Source organism: Diadema antillarum, unplaced genomic scaffold, assembly GCF_040938485.1.
Source record: "Diadema antillarum isolate AM-2024a unplaced genomic scaffold, OU_Dant_1.0 scf00000163, whole genome shotgun sequence".
Classification (NCBI taxonomy): Eukaryota; Metazoa; Echinodermata; class Echinoidea; order Diadematoida; family Diadematidae; genus Diadema; species Diadema antillarum.
In genome coordinates this window covers 780,097-805,993 of record NW_027271052.1, presented here as the reverse complement: position 1 = coordinate 805,993, position 25,897 = coordinate 780,097, and the positions used below count along the sequence as shown (strand labels likewise).

Below are 25,897 nucleotides of genomic sequence, written 5' to 3'. Positions count from 1 at the left end.
TCTCATAACATATCCAAAAAATGTACCCCTTATTATTAGTAGTAATTACATCTTACAAATAGAACTTAGGGAATATGTTTGCAAACATTCATACCTATGTTACATACACTACGCATATCTCTCACTCAAAAAAGTCCCAAACAAAACAAAAACAAAAAGAACGTAGTATAAAATGCTTAAAAGATTCCATGGTCGTGTTATACAATCCCCTTCACCACCAGCACTTAAATTATAAAGTTTTAATTCATTTTTCCTTTTTGCCCATATGCGTTTTTAATGAGCATCTGAGTTAATTTCAAATTGACGTGTGAAGACAACAGCTATTTATCGTTTACATCGTCCTTGGCATTTAGTAAATTTGATGAAATCACACTTTGATAATATCACCGAGGTCATAGCTCGGATTGATTCGGAAGACAGACCCAATCACGGCTTTGAGTCAGCGGTGTTACCTTCGTAGGTGGCGCCTTACCCTCCTTCCTTTGATATTGTGCTCTCGGAAAGGAGCTAAATGACCTACATAGCCCCTTTTATCATTCCAACAAGTGCATCGTCTAGCTCTGAAGCGATTCCTGCCCATCAGCAATATTGAACTGCTGGAATGAAGATATGTGAATTACAATAATGAATAGACTTATTTTCTTTCTTACATCAGGTTTGTTTGATAAAAAGCGTTTCACATGTTTGAGTTCAATAGCAATAAGTTATTATCAAGTAACTTTGATTAAAGTGTTATCTGTGATCGAAAGATTTTATGAAACGATTTACAATTCCATACACACACACACACACACACACAAACACACACACACACTCACACACATGCCTATGTATATATATGTATATACGTATATACTTTTTCATCATTACAGCCTATAAATCTTATTCTTGTATAATATTATAAGGCTATGCCATATATATATATATATATATATATATCATACATATATGTATATAAGTGTTACCAAGGAGATGGTGGAAATATCTTATTATTGTTTTTGCAAAACTTCATGCACGTTGTATCCCACACTGCAAAATACGGTTCGTCTTTGCTGAATTTCGATTTGACAGTTAGATTTAAGCAAGATTTGAAATAATCAAAAAGGCTTCTCTTATTTTACGTTTTCATTTTGTATTTTTGTGGTCAATTCTTTTCTCTCTGATAACATGCACCAGTCTATAGTGAAAAGGACCTCGAGCTATAGAGAATTTGTGGATTACGCTTTATATGTCAATGAGTACTGCTTGCCTGCAAACAAATCTAATGCCATGATAGATTAGGAAACAACCGTCAGCATGTTCAGATGAATTATGTCTGATGATTGATGACTGTTAAAGCCGCCCAGGATAAGCTATCAGACTGGGGCATGTGTTTGACATCGCACGAATAGCTGCAGGTTTACATAATTATATATAAATGAATGCTATCATTGTCGACATTTTATTTTATAAATTAAGACTTCCAACCATTTATTTCGCAAAGTGGAAAAAAGTGTTTGAAGTCTGTTTGGACAATAATATCAAGGCCAAAAACCACGCTCACGCACACATACACGACATAGATGCACGCACACTCATCACCTGTTCACATACTCGCGTTGAAAAGGTTATGACTTGTGAGTGAAAGGTGCTGTCATTGCCTATTTGACAATTTGTCTGATGCAGAATGTTGTCATCAATGATGGGCTATACGGTGTAGCTGTTTTTTAACCAAATCGTCGCCGCTGTCACTACACTCTTGATAGAATCACGGAGCGATCGAGTAGCTACATGATAATCATAATCTTCTCATGCTTCCCACAACAGGAATAGAGCCAAAGAATGATGCTCATCCTACAAATCTTGTTTATTTTTTACATCTTCTTCACACAAAGAAAGACATGCATTCTGTGATCATGTCCTAATACCCATTCATCGCCTCCACAAAATATTAATTTCCCGTTTATCCACATTGCTTGGCAACCCTCATCACTCTGATTATGATTATAGAATTTTGTTAGATGCATCACAGCTGCCTTGGAGGTCAATTTTATTTCGTTCAGCCTTTTCGGAATGCCATATCTATTTGATAGGCTACCCATTTCATACACTTGTTATTTGTCAAGCTAATAGATAGTGGGTGGGGGACGTAATTGCTTAAATAAATTATTGTCATTGACCTATATTTTTAGCCAGGCTGTCGAAACAAGGAAATTTCCGCTATTTCATTTCTTTTTCCCCCATTACTATCAAAATCGGTGTCTTTGATTTTACCTCACCGCTCACGCTTTCATTTAGCACCAAGTTGTGTTGATGAATAGCATGAACAAAATATGAATAGCATTATATATAACAATTTATTCAAATAAAAACGGGATATCTTTAGAGGCTACTGAATAAAAGGGAAAAAGAAGAGCAGAGATATATTGTGCGAGAAGTTATTAACTACAAGTAGTTAGAAAGAATTTTGTCTGCGCTTGCATTGGTGAGGTTTCATAAAAAAGAAACAAAATCTTGCCTGAAAGAGATCGTCATCATCATCATCATCATCATCGTCATCATCATCGTCATCATGTCATCATCGTCATCATCGTCATCATCACCATCATTACCATCACCATCTTTACCATCTCCATCATTACCATCACCGTCATCATCATCCTCATCATTATCATCATCTTTATCATCTTCATCGTCACCATCAAGGTATCATCATCGATGACGTCATCATGAATATAGCCGTTGTTATGAGAGCACTGGAAGTAGGTGTAGATGTTTTATAATCATTGTGAGTACGTTATTCTTGATCAAGGGTGATCGGTCCTTTCTTTTCGAAAGGGGATCACGTGACTTACTTAGTGATGTAGTGTTTGGTCTCCATGGTCTCCATGGTATTAGAATATTTCGAGGTAGACACTTTCACCGTACACTATGTATTTTTTTTTTTCGTGAATTTAAGTGTGGTCCTGATGTCTGAAACCTAACAGTGAGTATACCCTAAAACCTTATCTTTAAGCTAGTGCTGTGATGGATATTCTCTTTCATAAATGTATGACATTCTAAGCATGTTGCTAACAATATATCACACTGTAAGTGTTGTGGCAGACACATGCACTAATATGTGTCAGGTAAAAAAAGTAAAAGAAAAAAGAAAAAAAAAAGACAAACCTGAAATCAATGCGAATCGTATTCTATTAATTCAGATTTGCACCACTGCAAGTGTTGATTGCTGGTGATTTGACCTACTATCTGACTATACAGCAGGATGATGTCTTCTGTAGGCCAGCTCATTCTATCAACGTCAAACTCAGAGAGATTGCTATGACGTCATCTTAAATACAGCAGTGCCATCGAACCTTTCCTCTTCAAGGCGACAAAACATTTCACACTCTCTTTCCTTCTCCCGCCATCTCCCCCTTGATTATTTTCAATCTACAGCCATCTTTTTGATAATCTCAATATTCTTTCTACACCTCTCCCTCTTTCTCTTTCTCCCCGCCTCGCTTCCTCCATTTCTGTTCCACGACACATTTGCTCCTGCGACAATTGCTGCCATTAAATATCTGCACACTAAGCCAGACATAGTATCTGCACCAAAACATAACACTTACCCTAATCCTAATCCTGACAACAAGCTAAACCTGAAACACTTTCACACCCCTAATCCTAAGTCCTTAAAGGAAAAAAAGAATGAAACAATTGTCGCAGGAGCAAATATCGTGCCATCCTCCATTTCATAATAGTACATCTCCCTCTCTAATCACGTCTCTTTAACCATCTCTCTTACCGCTTCTCTTTCAGCATCTCTCCCCCACCCAACCCATCTCAATCTCATTTTCCAGCCTTTTGATTTATTCGATGGTATGGGTTTACTTATTTTCTATGTTGTATCAGTCTACAATGAAGACAGAGTCAAAAGTGTCTGAAGCATACAACACAGGGTGCTGCAGTACCAAATCTATGTTACCTGATACCTCAGTGGAGTCAATCCTTTGTCATTTAATTTTCATTTCAAATAATGTGACATTCAAGACTGAATCAACTTTCTATACATACAACAGCATCGTCCCTATCATTAACCCTTCTCCTGCCATAGCTAGGCTTCACCCTGACAATGACGATTCCATCCTACCCAGGTTGTGATAGCATAGGCAAATCATTCTACCCTGTACATACAAACTATCGCTGACACTTCTATAGAAACGAGAGTGACACAGAAAACGACATTGGAAAACTTATTGAATGAAGAGTAGATAAACGTTGAATTTAAACACCTTCAAATGACGCAAAAACGGTGGAAGTCTACCGAGACAGGCTGCACCTAAAGATATTAATTCCACTATATAAATCCTATGGCTCCTAAAATGACATCATGTACCGTTTAAAGGAAATGAGCAATTCTTTGGAACATCTCACTGCTTTCCCTCTGAGGTTCCCCGTGGTTGTCATGACAACGTAGACATCCAAGATTTCTCACACTTGAAATGGTAGAGAAACAAATGCCATGTTCTACGCTTCAGCACCGCATTTCTTTATACTCTTTGCTAAATTTGCATCTGCACCGTCGCCCAAAGATTGTGCTTCCCAGCATGTCTACCACAATGCTATATGGACCATTGGGCGCTTCGAAAGCATTCAGAGATTTTACTTCGTCAATGTGTGAATATAAGTCTTGAAATGTCTAATATTCTGGCGGCATGTTTGAAACAGGGTTTCCCAATACCTCGTTCATTTCTGAAGACAGTTATATTTCCTCCGACCCAAAATACATTTCCATCCATATTATGATGAAATATGATGAGTATCAAATGGCACTGTACATATACTCTGGTCAAACTTAAAAATTTCCTTGACTATAACCAGGTAGGATCGGTATTGATCGAGCGAGTTATTACCCTAGAACATATTTGTTTAACTGGACTTGTGTTGGAATCATGGAGCGAATACCCCACTCATGTTATTATGGAGATTAGAGGTGAACTTAATGGAGCTTAAATGATACTGCTGCAATGGCCTTCATGAATAATACCTTGAAAGTCAAGGACGTCAATCCAACTTGTCGATTCCAAATCACCACTCAGCGGATGTTCCCTGTCAGATTCTGCCTGCTTCGGGGATTGATCATCAGGAAAACACTGCATCAAGTTGATATATGACACTTCACTCATCCCCGAATGTGGGTTTAATATTCATTTCTGTATGGAGAAAAGAGAATGATCCATCTCCTCCCTCGGTGATTTACTACCCCTTCGACAATGTTCCATCTGTCAGTATCCAGTGATACTAGTTTGCAAGATTAGGGTGGAGTTATAGGAAGGATATGTTTGATAGTTGTTGTTTCTTTGTTACATCTGGGAAAAAGACTGCCATCATGCTTGATATTCATTCACTTGGCGGGTAGAACTGACAAAATGAGAAAGTATGATAAACGTCCTATACATTGATGTCGATAGAAAACTTTCATCAGTTGGGGAGTTCATACAATACACCAAGGGGTCTGCCTGCTTATCATCCCTTAAAATATATCTTGCATGATTAAAGCGCGAAGTGCAATCTGCCTATTTCCTGTTGTTCTTACACAATCCCAGATAATTACAAAAATACATCGTATAAAAAAGTAAAATAGAAATGTCAAAAGCTGTCAACGTAATCCTTAAAGAAATTGACTGTGACATGCACATTTTCCGTCAGATATTGTTAACATCCCAAATACACATCCAGTTAGTATAACAAAAGTATGGCGATGCTCTGGAAATCACATTTCTGTCACAATTTTCACCACTCTTGGGGAAATCAAATTTGCGCTGCGGAGGTTCTTCATACAAATGTATGAACATTTTCTTTTTTCATTCGTATGGCTGGGCATCACACGTTATAGGTAGGTGACCATGAGGCTACCAGGTATCTACGCAGTCCTTCAAGGCTTCTGGCTGAAGGATAAATCTGACACACACTTCTGTGTATTATTATACATACCAGACTTAAAACCATTTGTCTGTGCAGCTGCTTATTTGTTTTTCTTATCCTGTGGTGACAGTTATTTGAAGGCTGCGATATTGTTGACACAAGCTATGGCATTTTCGTATTTTTTTTGGATAATCACATCAAGAGAACAACAACAATGACTGGTGTTTCACCTCTTCTTTAAGTTGTTTGTTGGATTCAAGAACAATTTCAGTGCTTATTTCTTTTATCATCATGTTTATCATTTTTATTGTTATGCGACTACAATTACGGATGTTTTATCGATATCATTCTATTATTGTTTTATCATTACATTACATGTATTACAATTCCTATTGATATTATCAAGTTTAACATCATCTTCATTATTACGATGTCTTTCTTTCAAGGATTAGTCCTAAATATAGTTGGTTAAAAGATTGGTTTGTCCGACGAATTCGGCAGAGGGCATCAAATTCTTTATGATGTCTTTTGCACCTATTCCAGCTTTGTTCTTTTGTTTTCAAAATCAGACTAAAAGATACAAATAATGAAAAACATTCCAAGCCAAATCGATGTTCCATCAACTATAATACCCGAGCAAACATCTTGTTAGAGTGACAAGAACAAGGCGGAGCTCCTGAAGATCTGATGTGGTGATTTGATATACTTTCAATTCCTTTTCTCCATTATTGTAAGAAAATCAAATTCGACACCAGAATTTTGTCTCACAAGTACGTAAGCATGTACGTAAACAGTTTAGTTTGCACCAATAACCCATGCTGTTGTACTGGAAATGGCAGTTGACGCATCATTGAACCCGTTCGAATGTTGTCATGAACGTCACCCAGTAGTGGGAAAAATAGACTGCTAAAAGGTTGGGAGGTGTTATCATGCATCAAAATTGATTATAACTCGAGCAGCAAAGTTTAAATGAGAGTGCTGAAAAGAGCTTTGGAACTTTAAACAATAGGTTTTACATTCAAATCCTGCTTACTGATAATGAACCATTATTTTGGCATGGGAAATATTGGTACCTTAAAGTGAGAGATAATAGTATATTAAGCACCTCCAAGAGAATCGTGCTAGTAGTATCATTGATAACGTTGTACACTCCCGCTCTATATCGAGAAGATTTAGATGATTTTGATTCTCTTTACCAACTTTTAATCCATTTTTCGCAGTGGTAGGGAAATACGTTGATCATCTTTACAGTGCCTGGCGAGCTAGGCGCAGCATATAGGTATGCTTCCAAGTACATGTACATAGTTCGTAGTCAGTAAGCACTTATTAAGACAACTGAAAAGGGAATGTGTTAGTCCAAGTCCTGTAAGGCAGTGTTCATCAAATGATGTATGAGTATGAGGGCTAGCGATGGCTTGACCGCCTCTTTTTGAAGCTACGCAGAGACTCCAACCCCCAGCACCTTCTGATCTGGAGATTCTCCCGCCTGAAACCCCTAGCAAACGGGAGACTCCAAGTTGATGAGCGCGAAGGAAGCGCGAAATTCCTTGCGGCCGGGGTCCAGTCTAGGGTTCTAGATGCTCTCTCGTGCTATCTAAGGACTATTTTTCAACATACGATATGGCAATAAGTAAGATATCCTTTCCAACGGGAGACACAGAGCCAGGGCCGGAGAAATCAAATCCTAAGCTGGAGAACGGGAGATTTTGCAAAAATGGGCTTTCGGCGGGAGATCTCCCGTCGAAAGCGGGAAAGTTGGAGTCTCTGGCTACGTGTATAATTTCTGGCCTTCTCACAAATTCATTTCGAAGTATCTCGTTCTTCGAGCACAAGCTTTATAGGTTTATACATCATGGGTTCCTGAGGCAAAATACGAAAACAGCAACAACAAAACAGTCGGGAGCATGCTGTATATGCTTGCTGGCATTGAAATACTGTTTACAGTCGAAAACTATGGATTGCACATCCATATACAGCACGTATGTTTACACACAGATTCCAAGTATACCATGTTTATCAGGGCAAACTTTTGATAAGCCAAATGATTTTATCATTCCATGTTTCCTCAATTTGATTTACTTACTTGCTCTGTGTGAGAGCGCATCTTTTTAAAAACATCTTGTTGTTGTTGTTGTTGTTGATGATGATGTTGTTGTCTCTTTCGAACACAACGATTGCTCTGTCTGTTTATATCATGCAGACCTATGTCGCAAATTGTAGTAACACTATACTATGAGCTATGCGCTGTTCGAGATGAAATTGATAGCGTTGGAAGTCGAGGCATTCGATTATTGTATAGTGATAGTCAGTCATATGTCCTTCGTCTTGTCATTGTGTTTGATGATGCAGAAACTACGTTCCTTTTTTGACCCTCCATTTCAATCCATTTTCTTTTCTTTTCCACTATTATACATTACCTCTAAGTGACAATATCCTTGTCTGTCTAATCACGAAGAAAGCTAGTACTGGCAGTATCCTCTCAACGCAAAGGCACATACACAAAATATCGAAACAACAATACCCGAATTCCTGAAGAGAAAACATGTACGCACATACATACACTTGCGCACAGAACTCTAGGCATATTCATATATATATATATTTGTATATACAATCAACGATACTGACATCCTTTTCCCCTCTCGCTGTGTCACGTATCTTTATCATTTTAATATTGACTGCTGTTACCAATAGTGGTTAGATACAAAAATTGCATTCAAGGTTACAATGTTTTCGATATGCCAGTACCGAAATGTTTTGACAACAATGAAGGAATACAAGCAAATAACGCATGATTGTTGTAACCTCGTGGGCATGCATTACATTCAAATGCTAACATTTATTCACTTTCAGCCTTGACAAAATTAATGAAACAATTTTATCAATTGTATACCGTCGTCATATTAATGAAAATCTATTTAAAATGAATAATAAAGGAAATATTCCCGATAATTGGTCTTTTGACAGGGATGCAAGCAATTATCTTTCCGATATCCCAGTGAGAGTGAGAAGAACGACATCATTATTATATGAAGAGTGTTTTGTTCTTGCTTCCATGTAGAGTTACCTCTGCTTAGCTATAGGCTGCACAAAATGGCTGCAGCATTTTTCTCTTTCGAGCTTCATGCAGAATACCGAGAGAGTGCTGGAATGTCTCTCCGGAATACATGACCTGCTTGATGCTCTGGCTCGTCAACAAATTGAATATTATTTTAATCTACATGCAAAAATGCTCACCCGCTCAGTCACAGCGCGAGTATGAACGAGTATGAACAAGTAGGCTTTTAATAGTGACTGGCAAAATATGGTAAAAGATCTTTCACCGAATTGGAAATCTTGTTCCATGGCACGAACGAACGAACGCCCTCAACTATTTGTTTGAATATTCAACACCACCGATATTTACAGTCGTGGTCAAGACAATGACCTTAGTAAGCAAATAACTGTTTCCTCGAGGCAGGGCGAATGATAAACTACGAAACTGATAAACAGCCTATCGAGTAATATACATGGTTGGTGATGTCATCGTGCAATATTAAACTTGCAGCTGTTCTTCTTAGGAAATGTCATGTGATGAGCAGTCGAACAATCGGATGGAGTAGCATCATCAGTTAGTTGTAAAAACTGAAATCTTGAATTGCATTGGTATATAGTAGGAAAAATTAGGATGATTCGTTTTACTCCGCTGTCGAAGGGTAACTCTATTTACCTGTAAGCTCTTACTTCTTACGTATCGTTACCGGATAAAATTACGATGAAATTCAAAATGGAACCTACATCGACAACGGCAACCCATCAGCTTTTTTATGTTTATGAATTCAAGTTGCTATCATTAAAGAGTTAAAAAAACTAGCCGATCATGCTTGTGTCTGGGTTTCATTGTTTTATGTCTTTGTCATTATTATTTTACCCGTGTCAACGGTGTTCACTTGTAAATCGGGAAGTGGCAATTGTTGAAGAATCAATGCCGATCGATATTTTTCATCGACGCGCCATGATTATAATTGGGCAGTTTAGCAGTAATGCGGTAATGAAAAGATCATCAATAGAGTAGCCATGGTTACCTATAGTGCAGTAACTAACAGGCAGGACAGGTGGAAAATATCCCCTTGTCACTTTCTTCCAGCGGTCAAGGGTAGTCAATGCCTATGAATTTATTTTTTCCTCATTTTCTTTCCATGTGGCGTCATTTTTGGCAGGTGCCATGGCGGAAAGGACAAAGCTCGAGGCTTACTGCGTGTTCTCCATGGTGAATACCCTAGTCTACTGCTTCCCAGCGCACTGGGTGTGGGCAGAAACGGGACTGTTCCGTGAGATGGGTGCCGTTGACATAGCAGGAGCAGGTGAGTGCAATGATGATGAAGTAATGGTATGATTATGTTGGTGATATGATTAATAAAACGGATGGCAGTGATGCTAAGAATGAAAAATAAGAAATGGCACTGACTGCAATGGTTGCGGCTATGATGAAGATTATCCAAAATCGCTCTTCATGATCGTGACTTTTAATGTTGATAGTAAAAGGAAAAGATACGTCAGTAACAATGGTAATAAGAAATGGCGAAGTGCAAGAGGAGGACACAAGATGATGTTGAAGGAGGGGAAAAAAGAGGAGGAAATGAAGACTGGAATGATGAAGGTTGATGTGTGCTTGTGTGGTATAGAATTACGAATCATTGTATCTGTTTTAATCATTGTTTATAATAATATACATTGCTGTTAGCTCTTATTATTGGTAGTAACGCCTTCTATGCCCGAATTAGTTTTTTTTTGTCTGCAATTTCTTTACTGGTTTATTTTGTAAAGTGGCAAAGGTTGTAACAATGATCTTAGTGTAATGTTTGCATACTGCTTGTGTGCATTTCACGTATACCAAGAGAAAAACTAATACAGAAGTTAAACCATATAAGAATTCAAATACAGTAAATGATAATTACATTCATTCCTTCAAAAACAATTAAGTTTCGTTGACATGTTAATGACATCTGTGTCATTATAACATTAAGCCTATTTAGCATATCATATCCTCTCTCACAGCTGTATCCATACTGGGACTTTCCCTTTATTTTTTTAAATCTTTCCTCCACGATGTTCTTCACATATTGAATTCTGCCAGTCACTGCTGACATCAGTGGCGAGAATACGAGACCAGTTAATGTCAGAGCCGTTTATATCGACGTCCGAACACCTGTACACCAAAGTATCGGCCTCGAATTATGATTAGAAACAAATTGATTGGAATGACTATTATTGCTACGATAAAAATTTAATGATATTAGTTCGTGGAAATTAGCCAGAATGGCTGGCAATTTGTAGACAGATAGCTTGACCACCTCGTTAGTCACAACTGATGAAATGAAATGAACTCTTCTGATGGAAATAAATAACAATATCAACAACTGAAAAGATATCAAAACGAGACAAGTAGGCTAATGGTGATGGGATGTATTTCAACTAATGCATTGACTGAGTATTTGACTCAAACCATTTATGGAACTGCGCTGCGGACAGATATGCAGAAATTCATGAACACGTGAATGTCAGTCATGCAGCAAAAAGACGAAGCCGTACTGACTGGGTCACGTGACTGGGTCTTCACTCTAATAATCCCCTACCCATATTTTGTCTTGACTTTTCCCGAGATCTGGGGACCGTTTCATGAAACTTTTTGTCAGTGATTTACACTGACAACTGTTAAAAGCTACTGAAATCCTTGCGTCTGATTGGCTGATAGCAAATTTGTCGGTGAAAATCACTGACAAGTTGCTTCATGAAACACCCCCAGGGTACCGTTTCATGAAAGTTGTCAGCGCTGACAAGTTGTCAGTCTCTGACAATCACCATGATAACAGTCAGTGACCAGAGCATCTCAGCCAATCAAAACCAAGGATTTCACTGGAATTGTCGGAAACTGACAACTTGTCAGCGCTGACTAAATTGATGAAACACTCCCCAGATCAACGGGGTGGTGTGGAATTTTAACGCGTCGCTGATAAGAGCAAATCCGATTTCGATCTCCCCTTGGACAAAGCCAAAGAGGAACTTCGAAACAAGTGACGTCAACATCACGTGATTTATGTGGCCATTTAAAAGTACCCTGTGGAAACCATGCCAGTTGCCTATATAAGACATTCAGTTTTGTTGGAATTGTCGTGAAATTTATAATGAAGCGCTTAGATGACTGATACGAGGTTTTGAATCATTAAATTTAATTCCAAAACGACCACAGCATGATGTGTATTTACGAATTAGATGCGTATTAGATTTCGTGGAAAGCAACTATTTCCATGGCATGGTAGTGACAGTTTGTCATATTGAATTTACTAAATGCATTGCTGTATCAGAAATGGCCTTTTTATCGTTTCTAATCAAATTGGTAAACTAATTGGCACAATCATATTGGATCGCCCTCGTACGGCTTCCAAGAAACATCTTGCGAGTATGGCCTTTGGTATCTCTTGTTTTATTTCATCCTGTATGGTATTTGGAGATTACTAATGCGAACGAACGGACCTCCATTGCATATCAAAATACGGCGTCAAAGAGTTTATTTCTTTTCTCCCCATCAGCTCACAAACAAAGGCGAGTTACAAAGTGTATGTGTGTGTGTGTGTGTGTGTGTGTGTGTGTGTGTGTGTGTGTGTGTGAGTTTTATACACGTTTCCATTCTATTCTGCTTATTTTTTTTTCGTCACTAATGGGACAAATTGCAATCAAGTTTATATTGTCAGGTTCTAATAGAAAACAATGTGTACGTAGGAAAGATACTCTCTCATTATTCGTGCCCAAATTACGTTTGCTTTGATACAGCACTTCCAGTTTACAATGTTGTCCTTGTTTTAAACTCCTCAAAAGAGTCCTGCAATTCCAATTTGATGTATCGTATTCTCTTCAAACTACATCATATTCAAATGTGACATCATAAGAAAGCCTGATTATTGGTTTTTCTTTTACAATGACAACTCACTTGTTTACATTATGCATTCCTGGAATGCACAGTATGACTGAGTATGAGGAAAGGTCAAATGTGAAATGTTGCAAAATAAGAGCAAACGTGTTATGTCAAGCAATATAATTCCCATTTGCTTTGCCGTTTCAGGGAAGGAATGTGCTTGAAAAGAATGCATTGTGAGATTATCATTAGATTCCAGACTTCATCCATGAATCAAAAACTGCAGGAGTATCTGCAGATTAAAACTAAACATAAAGGTTGACTAAACAGTCATCTAATGTCTAGGAAATAGGAGTTTTTGAAAGTGCTCTCATTTCAGCATTGCTCATTCCGGCGGCCTTTTTTCATCAAAAGTGTAAATTATCAATAGCAGAATTGTTGCGACTTTTCACTTTTGATCTGTACCCATACTCGGCTGTTTTGCACATTCCAAGAACACCCAATCGTATCAAGTGAGGTGTCATTTTAAAGATAATTAATCAGGCTTTCTAATGATGCCATATCTAATGAAGATATTGTGGGTATAAGAGAAATATGATCTATCAAACTTCAATTGCAGAACTTATGTTGAGGAGTTTATTTGAGTTGAAAGGAATGTGTATGTGTGTGTGTGTGTGTGTGTGTGTGTGTCTGTGGTGTCATAGGCTTATGCAGAATTTATATCACTTTTGTATACTGATATGGTTTGCACAACATTATGTTTAAAAATTTGATTCAGCAGCACAAGTGAAAAGAATACTGCTGCTTATTTTGTTCATACCCGTTTCATTGTTAAACTGATGGCAACATTGAATGAAATTCAAATAAAGAATACCATTTAAAAAATCACTGCGGAATACATTCACGTTTTGCTGGCACGTGCATTGTAATCTAATCGCATAGATTTTATCATGCATTTTGCAACCTGTGTTCTAGCCAATGGTGTCAGACTTTGACTATGTTTACATTTGTATTACTTTGCATCTATATAAGCCATGTGCCCATTTGCGTAAACGACCTTTATTTTCTTGTCCTCAATTGGTTAGGGGCAATTCCGCAGTTAGGTGGACATGACATGGATAAAAGAAATGTGCCTCTTTATCTTACTCTTTAATTTAGGTATCAACTAATGCCATGGATGTTCACCAATCACTAAGGTCTTTCAAATTCAGTAAATTTTATTTTTCGTATTTATTGATTTTGCGAGATCTAAAACCATCATTTAAAATGTACATGTGGGACTGGGGATGCTGAAATTCACTTAAATGCCAATTACAGTAGGTTGCTTTGAAATTTTTTCTTCAAATTTTTGCTAAAAGGTAAAAGATGAATACATTTAAATACTCCAGAAGTCATGTGACATTTTGTCAATTACAAAAGGGTGAAATGACCTGCTTAATTACTCCGGACAAATGTAACGTTACTAACCGTAACGTTACTAACCATGCATTTGGGGTTCTAGCTAATGAATTATCGGTCGAACTGCTAAAAATATTTGCGTGAACATTTGTCATGATGCAATAATTGAAATTAATGCAACACTTTGTTTGAAGTAACTTGAAATTTTGCACACTTTTTGTTACAAGACACTGATTTTTTTGTCATGTCCTTTTTTCGTAACGTTACTAACCAGCCCTTTTAGTTGCCATAGCAATTCTAATATTTATTGGATTGCACTCATTCTTTTCTATATCATAGACCTGGGAAGGATGAACATGTTTTAACATGATTTTGTCTAGAAATGAATAAATGGTGATTTAGTAGTAAAAATAAATATCTAAATTTCTTTAAATGTAACGTTACTAACCGCGGAATTGCCCTTAGGCACTTTACTCGTTTTCAAATCGATATATCGATTGGCCCGACGTAACAGTGCATGGAATTTGTTGTTGTCAAACAAAGAATGAACAGGTGATCAGAATGCTCCATTGTTGTCAGACAAAGAATGAACAGGTGATCAGAATGGCTCGTCAATTAACATTTCGGGAAGAGTCCATTCCATTGTATTGCATTGAATGCATAAACACGTATTATCTATTATCATTATTGACAAATATAAGCTTTAATTAACTATTTCAGGTGGATATGTTATTATTTTTGTTATCATTATTATTATTATTATTATTATTATTATTATTATTATTATTATTATTATTATCATTATTATTATTATTATCTATTCGGCTTTTGGCAAGCAATACTATTTCATAAGGATTAGGCTAAATCATTACATCACAGATGCTCAATATCTAAGTTGGATATCATAAAAAACTCCCCTTTTCTGCTCATATGCGCAAAGTGGAACTACGAACTGGCTTCCTGCATGATTTCTCTGTGCATATTCTGTGGAAGGGTATCAAGTGAGTGACATTGTGTCTCTGACTGCCCCATCCCAGGCGCCGTCCATCTCGTCGGGGGTCTAACGGGACTCACCGCTACCTTGATGCTGAAGCCGCGCCGTGGTCGCTTCGAGAACGGACGTCCTTGCGAGATGAGCAACCCGACCAACGCTCTGCTGGGCATGTTCATGCTCTGGTGGGGGTGGCTTGGATTCAACTGCGGCAGCACGTTCGGCATTTCAGGCGGGAAGTGGAAACTGGCAACACGGTTGGTTGCATGTGGTGAATGTAAACGGGGGGGGGGGTAGAGCAGAGAAGAGGGGGGGGGGGCAAGAGAGGGAGAGTGTAATGGGGAAAGGGATTTAGCTGCGAAATAGTGAGATGTTCATGATGACGGTGGTATAGCTCATTATTAAAATTGCTATCAGCAGGTACTCGAACATCAGGGAAACAAAACTGTTGTTCAAAGGTGATGTAATTAGATAGAGTTCTGAGTGCATTTTAGTGCAAAGTAATCTGCAGGTTGTTGTTGTTGTTTTTTTATCGTTCTTGTGTACAAATCAAATTGCTCTGAGACCAACAACCTGCACTAAACGTGACGAATCGATAAAGGATCTTGGAGAAATATCGGGCGTCCTGGAAAGTGTTAAATGTAATGGCATTATTACTATACAAAATAAAAGCATTAGGGAGAAAAAAACAATGACTCGTTACGTTAATTTTGTTGAGGGTTTACGATCAAAACTTCGAGAATTGGGGCGCTGATGTTACGCATTGATGTTTTTTCTGTCTCCTAGTACTATGATAATACGTGTTTAATGTCTAGCGAGTTCTTAGTTATAATGATCATAGATTTGAATAATGATCATAGATTTCTGAGATAACGTCTAGATCGTGTAAAACAGGTCTAATATTGCCTATCCACCAGCCCTGGTTACAATTCTAGGGAAGTAAGTAACTGACGCAAAGCTGTTTTTGTATGTAACGTTCATTCTTATCTGAACAGGTCAGCCATCATTACGCTGTTGTCATCCGTAGGGGGCGGTATAGTCGGTATGACCATCAGCTTCTTCTTGAGACCGAATGGATGCAAATTCGAACTGGGCTATCTCATGAATGGCGTGCTAGGGGGTCTCGTGGGCGCCACAGGTACATGGATAACCCGTTCATTGCACGCAATTTACATGTTTCCATAGTGACGCATCCTCGTACCGTTTCTCCACGTTTTTCTATTGTTGATTTCACATCAGGTCTGCGGGGAATACCATCATGTCCTCTGTGGGGGGTGGATCTGTCGGGCTGTTCGGAAGCTGGCTGACAAAAAAACGTCAGTTTGATATTTCAGATCTTATCAACGGTGTTCTTGGCGGGCTTGTCGCTGGGACAGGTGATTTATCAGCCTTGCCCTTGTAATAGAACTCGTCTAGCATTGCATGCTCCTTCTTTGCCGAGAAAATGTTTCCTATAAGGCCAAAAGAGTATTTCATGTTTTGAAATATTTGGCACTAATCCCGACGTGTATGTATCTATCCACTTTTGATTTGTACATTTTATTCCTTCTTTTTGCCGTTGTCTTCCGTATTATTCTGTGTTTCATGTTTTGCATTTTTAGTACACATTAAGTAATCACGTATGATATCCATCAATAAACAGCCTCGAATATGCATCCAATTTCGTGCCCTTTGATGCTATTCATAAATTATGTTGTCATATGGCTCGCTAACACATATTGAGTGACGCATGGATGTTCTTCAGTACTGCGATCAATGCAGAACTTTTACATTACTGCATGGAAGACTAACAGAATAGAAAAATAGTTCCGTTATTCTTATGAATTTGTTTCTTCACTACCTAGAAATAGAACTCAGCATGCCGATAAACTCTATTTTTGCACAAACATTCATTCCTGTCCTTTGTTTGGACGTATAATTTGTCTTAAAAGAGTATATATCTGTTGCTCTTTTTTTTTTGAAAACATAGTAACGAATTTAAGTGCTTATCGTGTATCACCATAATCCCCATACAAACAATGCCCAAACCTTACGAAAATCAAGGAGACAGTCGATATCATCGCAGATAATTCCCCTCAAGATTCAGATCACGAAAGAAATCCTCGAAGAAAAATCTGATGTATTCCGTTTTTACATAATCTATGTTAATTGAGTAAAAAAAAAATGATCTTTTGACTGTACCTTCCCGTGCTACTTTGTAACCCTCCAGGCTTTGAATCAGTTAAGAACGCCCAAGGCCAAGCTTCATTTTTTCCTTCTTGATTATCATGCTTTTAACCCTTCGTATATGAATGGAAAATTTAAATTCAAGGCCTATTATCATTTTGTTCTATCGCTGCGAGTCTCTGACATTATCATCCTCTTCTTTTTTGCGAAACAGAAACATAATTATACATATAAATATTGGTTTTCCTCCAACCATTGTTTGCTCGTGGATTATATCGAGGCGGATAGAGATGTCATTCATACAACGGATAAAGTGCGTTGTATTCCTCCCAATTTGTCATTGGTAGATAATGAACATTTGGTTAGAGAGATGATAGGGAGAATGTCATTATCATTGAACTGATAATGAATGCAAAGTCATTGTGCACGAGTGGATGTTTTTCTGTTATGAATCATAAGGGCATTGTTGTTTCGACATTGTGTATGCGCTTTGAGCTGAGAGAGTAATAGCCTTCCTCGTTATTAGACATATTTGCAGACAAGGATATCTATTCTCATCTTAACTCATAAAAACAGAAGAAAAAAGTAAATGGATTGGAATGGAGGGTCAAAAAGGAACGGAGTTTACGCATCATCAAACACAGTCAGACAGTAGCGAGCTTTAGTTAGACCTGCATGCGACGCGAACGCTAAGACGATGCAGCCTCCCGGGATCTCAGGGATGGACAATGGAAACAGCTGCGTGGTGCATGTGCAGAACGCCATTTTTTGCCTAATTAGCGTCGTCTTAGCGTTCGAGTCGCAGATCTACAGCTCGCTAATGACAACATGAAGGACGTAGAACAAACTATCACTACGGTAATCCAATGATCCGACTTCTGTCTACTTTTCAAATTATTTTAGATCGTTAGCTTAAAGTCATAAAAGGATTTACTAGTGTATCCCCCTCCCCGATCTGCTTTAGGTATATAGTTTTCGCATCTATAGTTTCGCATCACTATGTATACAGTTTTTGCATCATCATATTATATTGTATATAAGTATACAAAAAGCTGCATCACTCAGATAACCCTTCGCATTTGTCCGCAAGTTGATTTCTATCCTTCGGATCCATGCCAGGCTTGTAACAGCTTCTGTTGACTCGAGCAATGAAAATGAGGCGTTTCAGAGACAAAAACAAAAAAAAAAACAAAAACCCAACAACAACAAACAAACCTGAACGATAAGGTTTCCCACAGCCCAGTCGGTTAAAGCACCAGCCTAACTAACAATCGGGCCAGTCTCCGGTTCGAATCACAGTAGAATCCCATTTCCTTTTCTGATTTTCATTCATATAATTTCTGTCCAGTTTCCCTACATGTATGTTAAGATTCATTTCAAATTTCTAGAGACGAGGCGATTTAAATCATCCCATACATAAAGAACTTCCTTTTTCGTCGCAGCACTTTGCGCCCTTGCCCGTCCCTGGGAAGGGTTACTCATAGGAGCCATTGGTGGAGTTATAGCGGTGTTCACACCCCACTTGCTGGAGAAGATGAAGATCGACGACCCGGTAGGGGTGATTGGGGTACACGCCTTGGCCGCCGCATGGGCCATCCTGTCTGTTGGTATCTTCGCGCAGCCCGACAACATTGAGAATCTAAACAACCGACCAGGTAAGTTTAGTTTCTTCCCTCACCATTTATGTTCCTCTCCCCCTCTTTCTCCTCCTCCTCCTCCTCCCCTACTTCCTCTTCCTCCTCTTCCCCCTCCTCATCCTCCTCCTCCTTCTTCTCCATCTCCTCCTCCCCCTTTCCCTCTTCTCCTCCTCCTCCTCGTCCTCCTCATATCCTCCTCTGGCCTCATGGTTACAAACATGAACTTACGCATATATCAAGCATTGCTTAAGGAAGTAAGGTATTTTGGAAGTTCTGGCTTTTGACTTTGTGTTTGTTTTGTTTTGCTCTTTTCATTCTCACTGTGTGCTGCCAGGCCTGCTGTATGGAGGAGGCTGGGAGCTGCTGGGCATCCAGGCCCTCATGCTGGTTGCCATGACAATCTGGACGCTGGTGGTATCGTTCATCCTGCTATATACCATCAATATCACAATGGGCCTACGGTGAGTGAACATCATTTTCCTTGATCCACATCAGTCTGTCAGACAGGGAAATAGATACTGTAACTGAAAAACATCACGATACATATGCTTTTTATGCTTAGAATTTCAGTAGGCTCAGTTGTAGTGTAGAGAATGATAATCAATGTAAATTAGTGTAAAGTGTTTATGTATGTGTATATGTGTATGTGGAATGTGTGCCATATGGGACAGGATTTATTCCCTCGTCAAATCAACTTGTCAAACTGCAGTTGCTCCGAGGTCGACGAAATTCTAGGCGCCGACATCGTTGAGCACGGCATTGACCAGCTAAGCCCCGAGGACCGTGTCCGCATCATTTACGAGCTCAGAGCTCTCGGCCACGAGGCGCCGGACTTCTTATTGCAGCACAGTGGGCAGGGCTGGCGGGGTAGCGCCCGGTCCCTAGCCTCCCCATCGGCGTGTGATGTACGCGACGTCGAGGGAAGGACTAATATAATATACAACCTGTCAGCTGGGTTACAGAACGATAACGACGTCGTTTACCCGAGGTATATAGTATGATTCTCAGAGAAAGAGGAACTGGATCATTGATATCAATTTCATTTCGATTTCATTTTTATGTGTCATCAAAGAATTTCATAAGTATGTCAGATCCTGAAAGCACCGGGCAACCGGGAGTCATTGGGAGTAGGTAATCATAATGTATCACTGAGCGCTAAATATGATAATTCCAACTAATCTTAGAGACAATTTTAGGATCAATCAGTACTTAGAAGTAATGAAGTGTTTAACTGATCCATAGGAAAGATATCGTGCCCCAACCTTTTTGCCATGTTCAATAAAATCTACATTTGATGTATCTATGCCCTTCAAACTATAGATATTACCCAAATTGGGTTTATTGTTTGGCTTGATATGTTCCCGTGTTGCTGAAACAGGGGTCTGATTCCCTGAGACTAAATAAGGCCAGGCAATAAACTGGTTGTATTTTTGACAGTTATAATTGACGACTTAATAACAGAAGGATTGAGAATATGTAAAAACTTGCGGCATGGCAGGAAGATGGCGTTTTGAAAGACACCTTTACATCTCATACTCTATGATGTTGTCAGTCAATGGCATACACTATTCATGTTATTGTATTTATCTTTCTATAACAGAAGACATTCCGCCTAAAATGTTTTATGCAAACAACTTTACACTTTCTCCGTTCACTCTCAATTATTGACATAACAATGATTATATTAATATTCAAACTTCTTCTTGAGAATGTGGCTGAAATTAATCTCTCTTTGTTTTCCTATACCAGTAATGTGTTATCTATCTATCTATCTATCTATCCATCTATCTATCTATCTATCTATCTATCTATCTATCCATCCATCTATCCATCTATCTATGCATGAACTCTGTCTACAATGTAAATGTATTTATGTTTGTTTCTCCATTTAAATTCAAACATTAATTAGGCAGACAACTTCTGTGGATCTCCTTGAAATGAGTCGAACTACGCCCTCAACGAATGGCGCTTCAAGCAGAGTAAACGGCGGCTCAGCGCGAAGAGGAGTCAAACGATATCGAGCCAAAAAGAAGTTTAACCCGTTCACAAAGAGGAAACCGAACGGGTACTTTGCCAGAAATGGAGAGGCGCAGAGGCCCCGGGAGGTAAGGGCCGTTTTTATCCTTGTCCTCATTTTGAAAGTTCTGATAAATGTGAAACTTACGCACATGTAACCATTTATAGATCTCGTCTTCTTGACTGAATAAGATCCCGCTGGCAATTATGCCTTCCTCTGTCAATTCCTCTTTTCCTTCCGTATGAAGAAGTAAGATCAAGGTTATCAATATGACACTCGTAAAATATAATATGAAATACAAATTCAGAATATCAAAACAAATGTAAATGTAAATAGAGAAAGGCAGAATACGCATATAATTTGATTGTAATCTAACTTGGTCTCAGCAAATTGAAAGTGTAAGAGTTAAGGCCATACGCAATCTTTATTTACTCAGAAGGGCAAGGGGTTTTATTGACAAAGCAACAGCTCTTACGCTGTACCACACTTTAATCCAAAGTCACTTTGACTACTGTTGTACTCTGTGGATGAATGGTAATTCAGTGCACTTAAGGCGATTGCAGATAATACAAAACAGGGCGCTGAGAATCGTGTTGCAAGTTGATAATCGTTTTAACCGCCAAACATTATATAGTACACTTAAAGTTGACTGTTTAATCGATCGTTGGAAAAAGCAAGCATTGATTTTCATCTTCAAACTGCTGAATAATTTTCTACCAGAAAGTTTATGTGAACGTCTCGAGAAAAGAGTAAGCCACTACAATTTACGTAATCATGAAAATGTTCTTAACCTCTCTAAGCCCAAATCAACTATTCTTAAAAATAGCACTCTATATTCGGCATCGAGATTATTCAATACATTACCAACAGAAACAAGATCCTAACTTCAATCACTGCATTCTCAAGAGCAATTTCGCACATCTCATTTGCTAATTATTCTACCTGATTATATTAAATTTATTAAAGTACACAATGCTTATGTAATTGCTATCTCCCAATAACTTATCACATGTTTCATTTTCATTTTTTCATTTTTTTTGTTTTTTGTTTTTTGGTCTGTACTTACACAATGTATATTCTGTGACTTTTTTTTCATTTCTTTTCTGGCGTTCGTTTGTAATGATTATTTTGTGTTTTTTATGGGCATTCTCTTCATTGTATGATTTCTATGTTTTGATATCATTTCACGGCCTTGCTGAAAAACAGCTTATAGCTGATAGCAGGCTTTTTACCGTGGTTAAATAAATGAATTCAATTCAAATTCAATTCAATTCAAAGCTACGCATAATGCGATACCAGTAGATGTAGGCCTACTTAGTATTATTCCAGAAAACTTTAAAACAAGTAACTACTAGTAGTTCAGCAAACTTCTGAGTAATCTAGTCCAAAAAAAAAAAATGTTGTGAATCAACACGATCAATCTGGCTTTCACTGGGTGTGATCATCCAAAATGGATTGTCGAGGACACTTGGAAAAAACAGTTTGGGTCTAGAATAGCAGGCAAGCAATTTTAATCGTTATAGATCTGATGACCTTAGTTTGAAAGAATTTCTTTTTGTCACATGCGAGGTTCCCTGCCAAATAACAATTTTTTGTCCACACGGCAGCGTTTCCGTTTAATAATTACGCCACTTCCGGTCACGATCACGGACGAATTCATTGTGCATGAAACACTAGAAAGCCTGAGTAGCAATATTGATTCATTCAACTATCTACCCCCCCCCCCAAAAAAAAAAGGAAGAAGAAGAAGAAGAAAAACTGGAAACAAACATCAAACAACAGAAGAAGAAATCAAGTACCTGTCTTCGGTTTGAAAGCACTAAATGAACAAATTTTCGTTTCGTATTAATTGGTATTGATGTCGCTACGCGCAAAGCACTGATGGACAATACGAGGGAAGTTAAGGTTGTAAACGCTGATGATTGGGTAAAGTGGAAAAAAAAATGAATAGGTGGGTGGACGTGGACAGAAATACCACCTTGATAGAAATACGCATTAATTGAATGAGATAAAAGGTATCGCGATATGATTCTGTCCTTGACCTTGATTCGCATACTTGCTTGGATCGGAGTGATTGATACAGGTCTAGGCATAGTAGCCAATGTCACTCACTGCTGCATAGCGCAATGTTTTAAGCAGACTACTATTCTTGACAAGCGAGGTTTAGAAGGGAAATTGGAAACTGACATGTACAAGGAGTGAAATCAGTAACTGGTTTACTGTTGTTGTTGTTTTCTTTTTTGGTTGTTTTTTTTTCACGTTCAACATGTCCTTATGTGTGCATTTACAGCCATACAATTTAGAGCCATGAACATATGAATTAACAATTCAGCAAACAAGCGTATGTGTGTGTGTGTGTGTTTTGTTTTGTTCCTTAATTCTGTTGACCATCAAATGTCATAAATTTCTAGACATTCTGAGGGTTGAGAAATGTTGAAAACGGTCTGTATCCCTCATAAGCTTGAAAACAAAAGTTCATCATAGACGTGACACTTACATTGTATAATAGTTGATCTCGGGGTCAATTGGCCCGCGAGAAGTACATGTCAAAGAAAATAACAAAGAAAACGACTACTGGAGACTAATTAAGTTTCTCGACGTTTGATTACATTTGCGTTGCAATTCACTAATGTTCTATCGCAAATTTCCTATAGAAATACTTCCCTTCTCCTTCCCCCTCTCACTCAATCTCTTTCGATTTTTTTTTTTTTTTGGTTAAAATTTTGCTCGTTAAGCCAATCTAATTACTTAGGTTTCGCGTTTATTCATGATTAACGACAGTTGGAAAGTGGAAGGCGATTGGGACAAGAACATTATCTGAAACGGTGAACTAATGAATGAGAAACACTAGTTGTTATTGATAAAGAGAAAAGTGCATTGAAATGGTAAGTCAAACAGAAGACAGGAAAAACTCAATCGCTCATTGCATCATCTCTTTTTTTTTCAAATTTCATTTTTAGATAGTGATAGAAAGTACACAAGCATCAAAATTAGCATTAGTAGGATGTGTATCATTAATCAAAGGTTATCAAACATTTGTTTCGATTTCAAGGTTTTTCTTTATACTTCAATATCTTATCACTACCTGTATGTGTTATGAAAATATGCATTGACAAGTTTCTTCTTAGCACCATAATTATACCAGTGACATAATTTCACAATGTTTTTGGAAAACAGAAAAAGCATGACACCTACATTAAGTTCCCATGCAGTTTATGCGACGGTAGAAGAGGGTGAAGAAGTGTTAAAAAATGGTTTGCTTATTGTAACTCAATCTTGTCCAACAAACACAGATTATTTTTCTCTTACCAACCGATATCCCTTCCTTCATGTATAACAGATATTCCCCCCTCCACCAGATGGGAGCAAAGAGTGCCAGTTGTAGGTGTTTGTTTGCCCCCGTTGCATTTATGTGTCAAAGGAAACCAAAACCCAAAGAGAAATGTGGACTGAGTGAAAGCAGCAACATTAGTAGTGCACATCAGTGAAAGTTTGGGGAAAATCGGACAATCGATGCGAAAGTTATGTATTTTAAAAGTTTTGGTGTTTGAACCACTTGATAAGGAGACTACTTGAGGTTATCACATCGTGTGTGGATAACAATCTGACAATAATATGAAATATAAAGAAAATTCACTATGCTTTCACTTTTCTACCGTAATAAAAAGCGCTTTACTTACCATTTTCAGAAAGCAGGGGGAATAATTACTACCCTTAACATTATGTCACTATCAAGTTAATGGAATGTGCAATTTTCTTGAAAAATGAATTTTTGTGGAATTATCTTTATATTTTCTCTATATTGTTGTAAACACATGACGTCATGATCTCTAGTAGTCTCCTTATCCCGTCATTACAACACATAACTTTCAGAATTAATAACTTTTGCTACGATTGTCCGATTTTCCTCAAACTTTCACTGATGTGTTCTACTAATTTTGCTGCTTTAAGTCAATCCACATTTCTCTTTGGGTTATGGTTTCCTTTTATTTCCACTTTCATAAAGTTTATTGATCTTGACCACCCGACCATAAATTTCTCAATTTATTTCTATCCATGACGCTGGCGAAAGGGTAAAATGTTCGCCAGATTTATCGATTGTCCGAGCCTCTCTTGCCAGCTCCAAATACTAAATCATTCATATACGCTCTTGACCTTTTCCGTGTCTGACGGGAGATGATAGCTGATAAGTCCGTTCTGCAGGTGAATGATAGGGGAAAATTTATTTGGATATTATAGCACTTAATTTCTCACATCTAGTCTGTCAACTTGGCTGTCGGTTGGTCACGTGACAGACCCATCTCGAATCCATCTCACCAAATTGCTGGTCGACTACTGTGAGTTTCGACAGAAGAGTGATAAAGTGCTATGGCCGCATCGACATTATACAATATAAATGACTCTCAATCGGCCAATTTGTTAATTGCGCAGAGGGCATCAATCAGAAATGCTATTAGCCATTTTTATTTGTTTTGCTTGCTTTGCTTTTTCTTTTAACTGTTCTTTTTGTATTGCGTGTGTTGATTTCTGTTCATTGTATCTATCAATCTATGGCTCCCTCTTGTTCTCTTTGTCATTGTTGTCACTCTTTCTCTCTTCTAACATTTGTCTACAGCTTGACGCTTCAAGGCTGGAGACGCGAGAGAGGGGGATGTCGGATACTATGGAATCTGTTGTCATAGAAACGTCGAACAAGGTCCAATGAGACCATCCACCATCGCCTTCGTTATGCAATATCACCACACGGACACGCCCAGTTGGTAGAAAGAGACTGGTCCGAGTGTACGCCCTCGTACGCGAAATTCACCAAACCTGTGGAAGTCAACTGCATCCCCCACAAACACTTTTTAATCCGCAGCAGCTTGTCTCCAGCGTGACACGTTGTTACGTTGTGACACGTCGTAACAACT

The 25,897-nt window shown here is 38.2% G+C and overlaps 1 protein-coding gene across 1 annotated transcript in view; it reads left to right on the top strand.

Moving 5' to 3' along the window:
- Positions 1-25,692, top strand: part of LOC139722337 (putative ammonium transporter 2) — a 46,363-nt gene extending 20,671 nt beyond the window's left edge. The window contains exons 4-11 of the mRNA XM_071633647.1: positions 10,086-10,229; positions 15,214-15,424; positions 16,163-16,305; positions 18,776-18,988; positions 19,305-19,431; positions 19,680-19,958; positions 20,880-21,075; positions 25,603-25,692. Of these exons, the coding sequence (XP_071489748.1) occupies positions 10,086-10,229; positions 15,214-15,424; positions 16,163-16,305; positions 18,776-18,988; positions 19,305-19,431; positions 19,680-19,958; positions 20,880-21,075; positions 25,603-25,692 (1,403 nt within the window). The remainder of the gene's footprint in view (positions 1-10,085; positions 10,230-15,213; positions 15,425-16,162; positions 16,306-18,775; positions 18,989-19,304; positions 19,432-19,679; positions 19,959-20,879; positions 21,076-25,602) is intronic.
- The last annotated feature ends 205 nt before the right edge of the window (positions 25,693-25,897 follow it).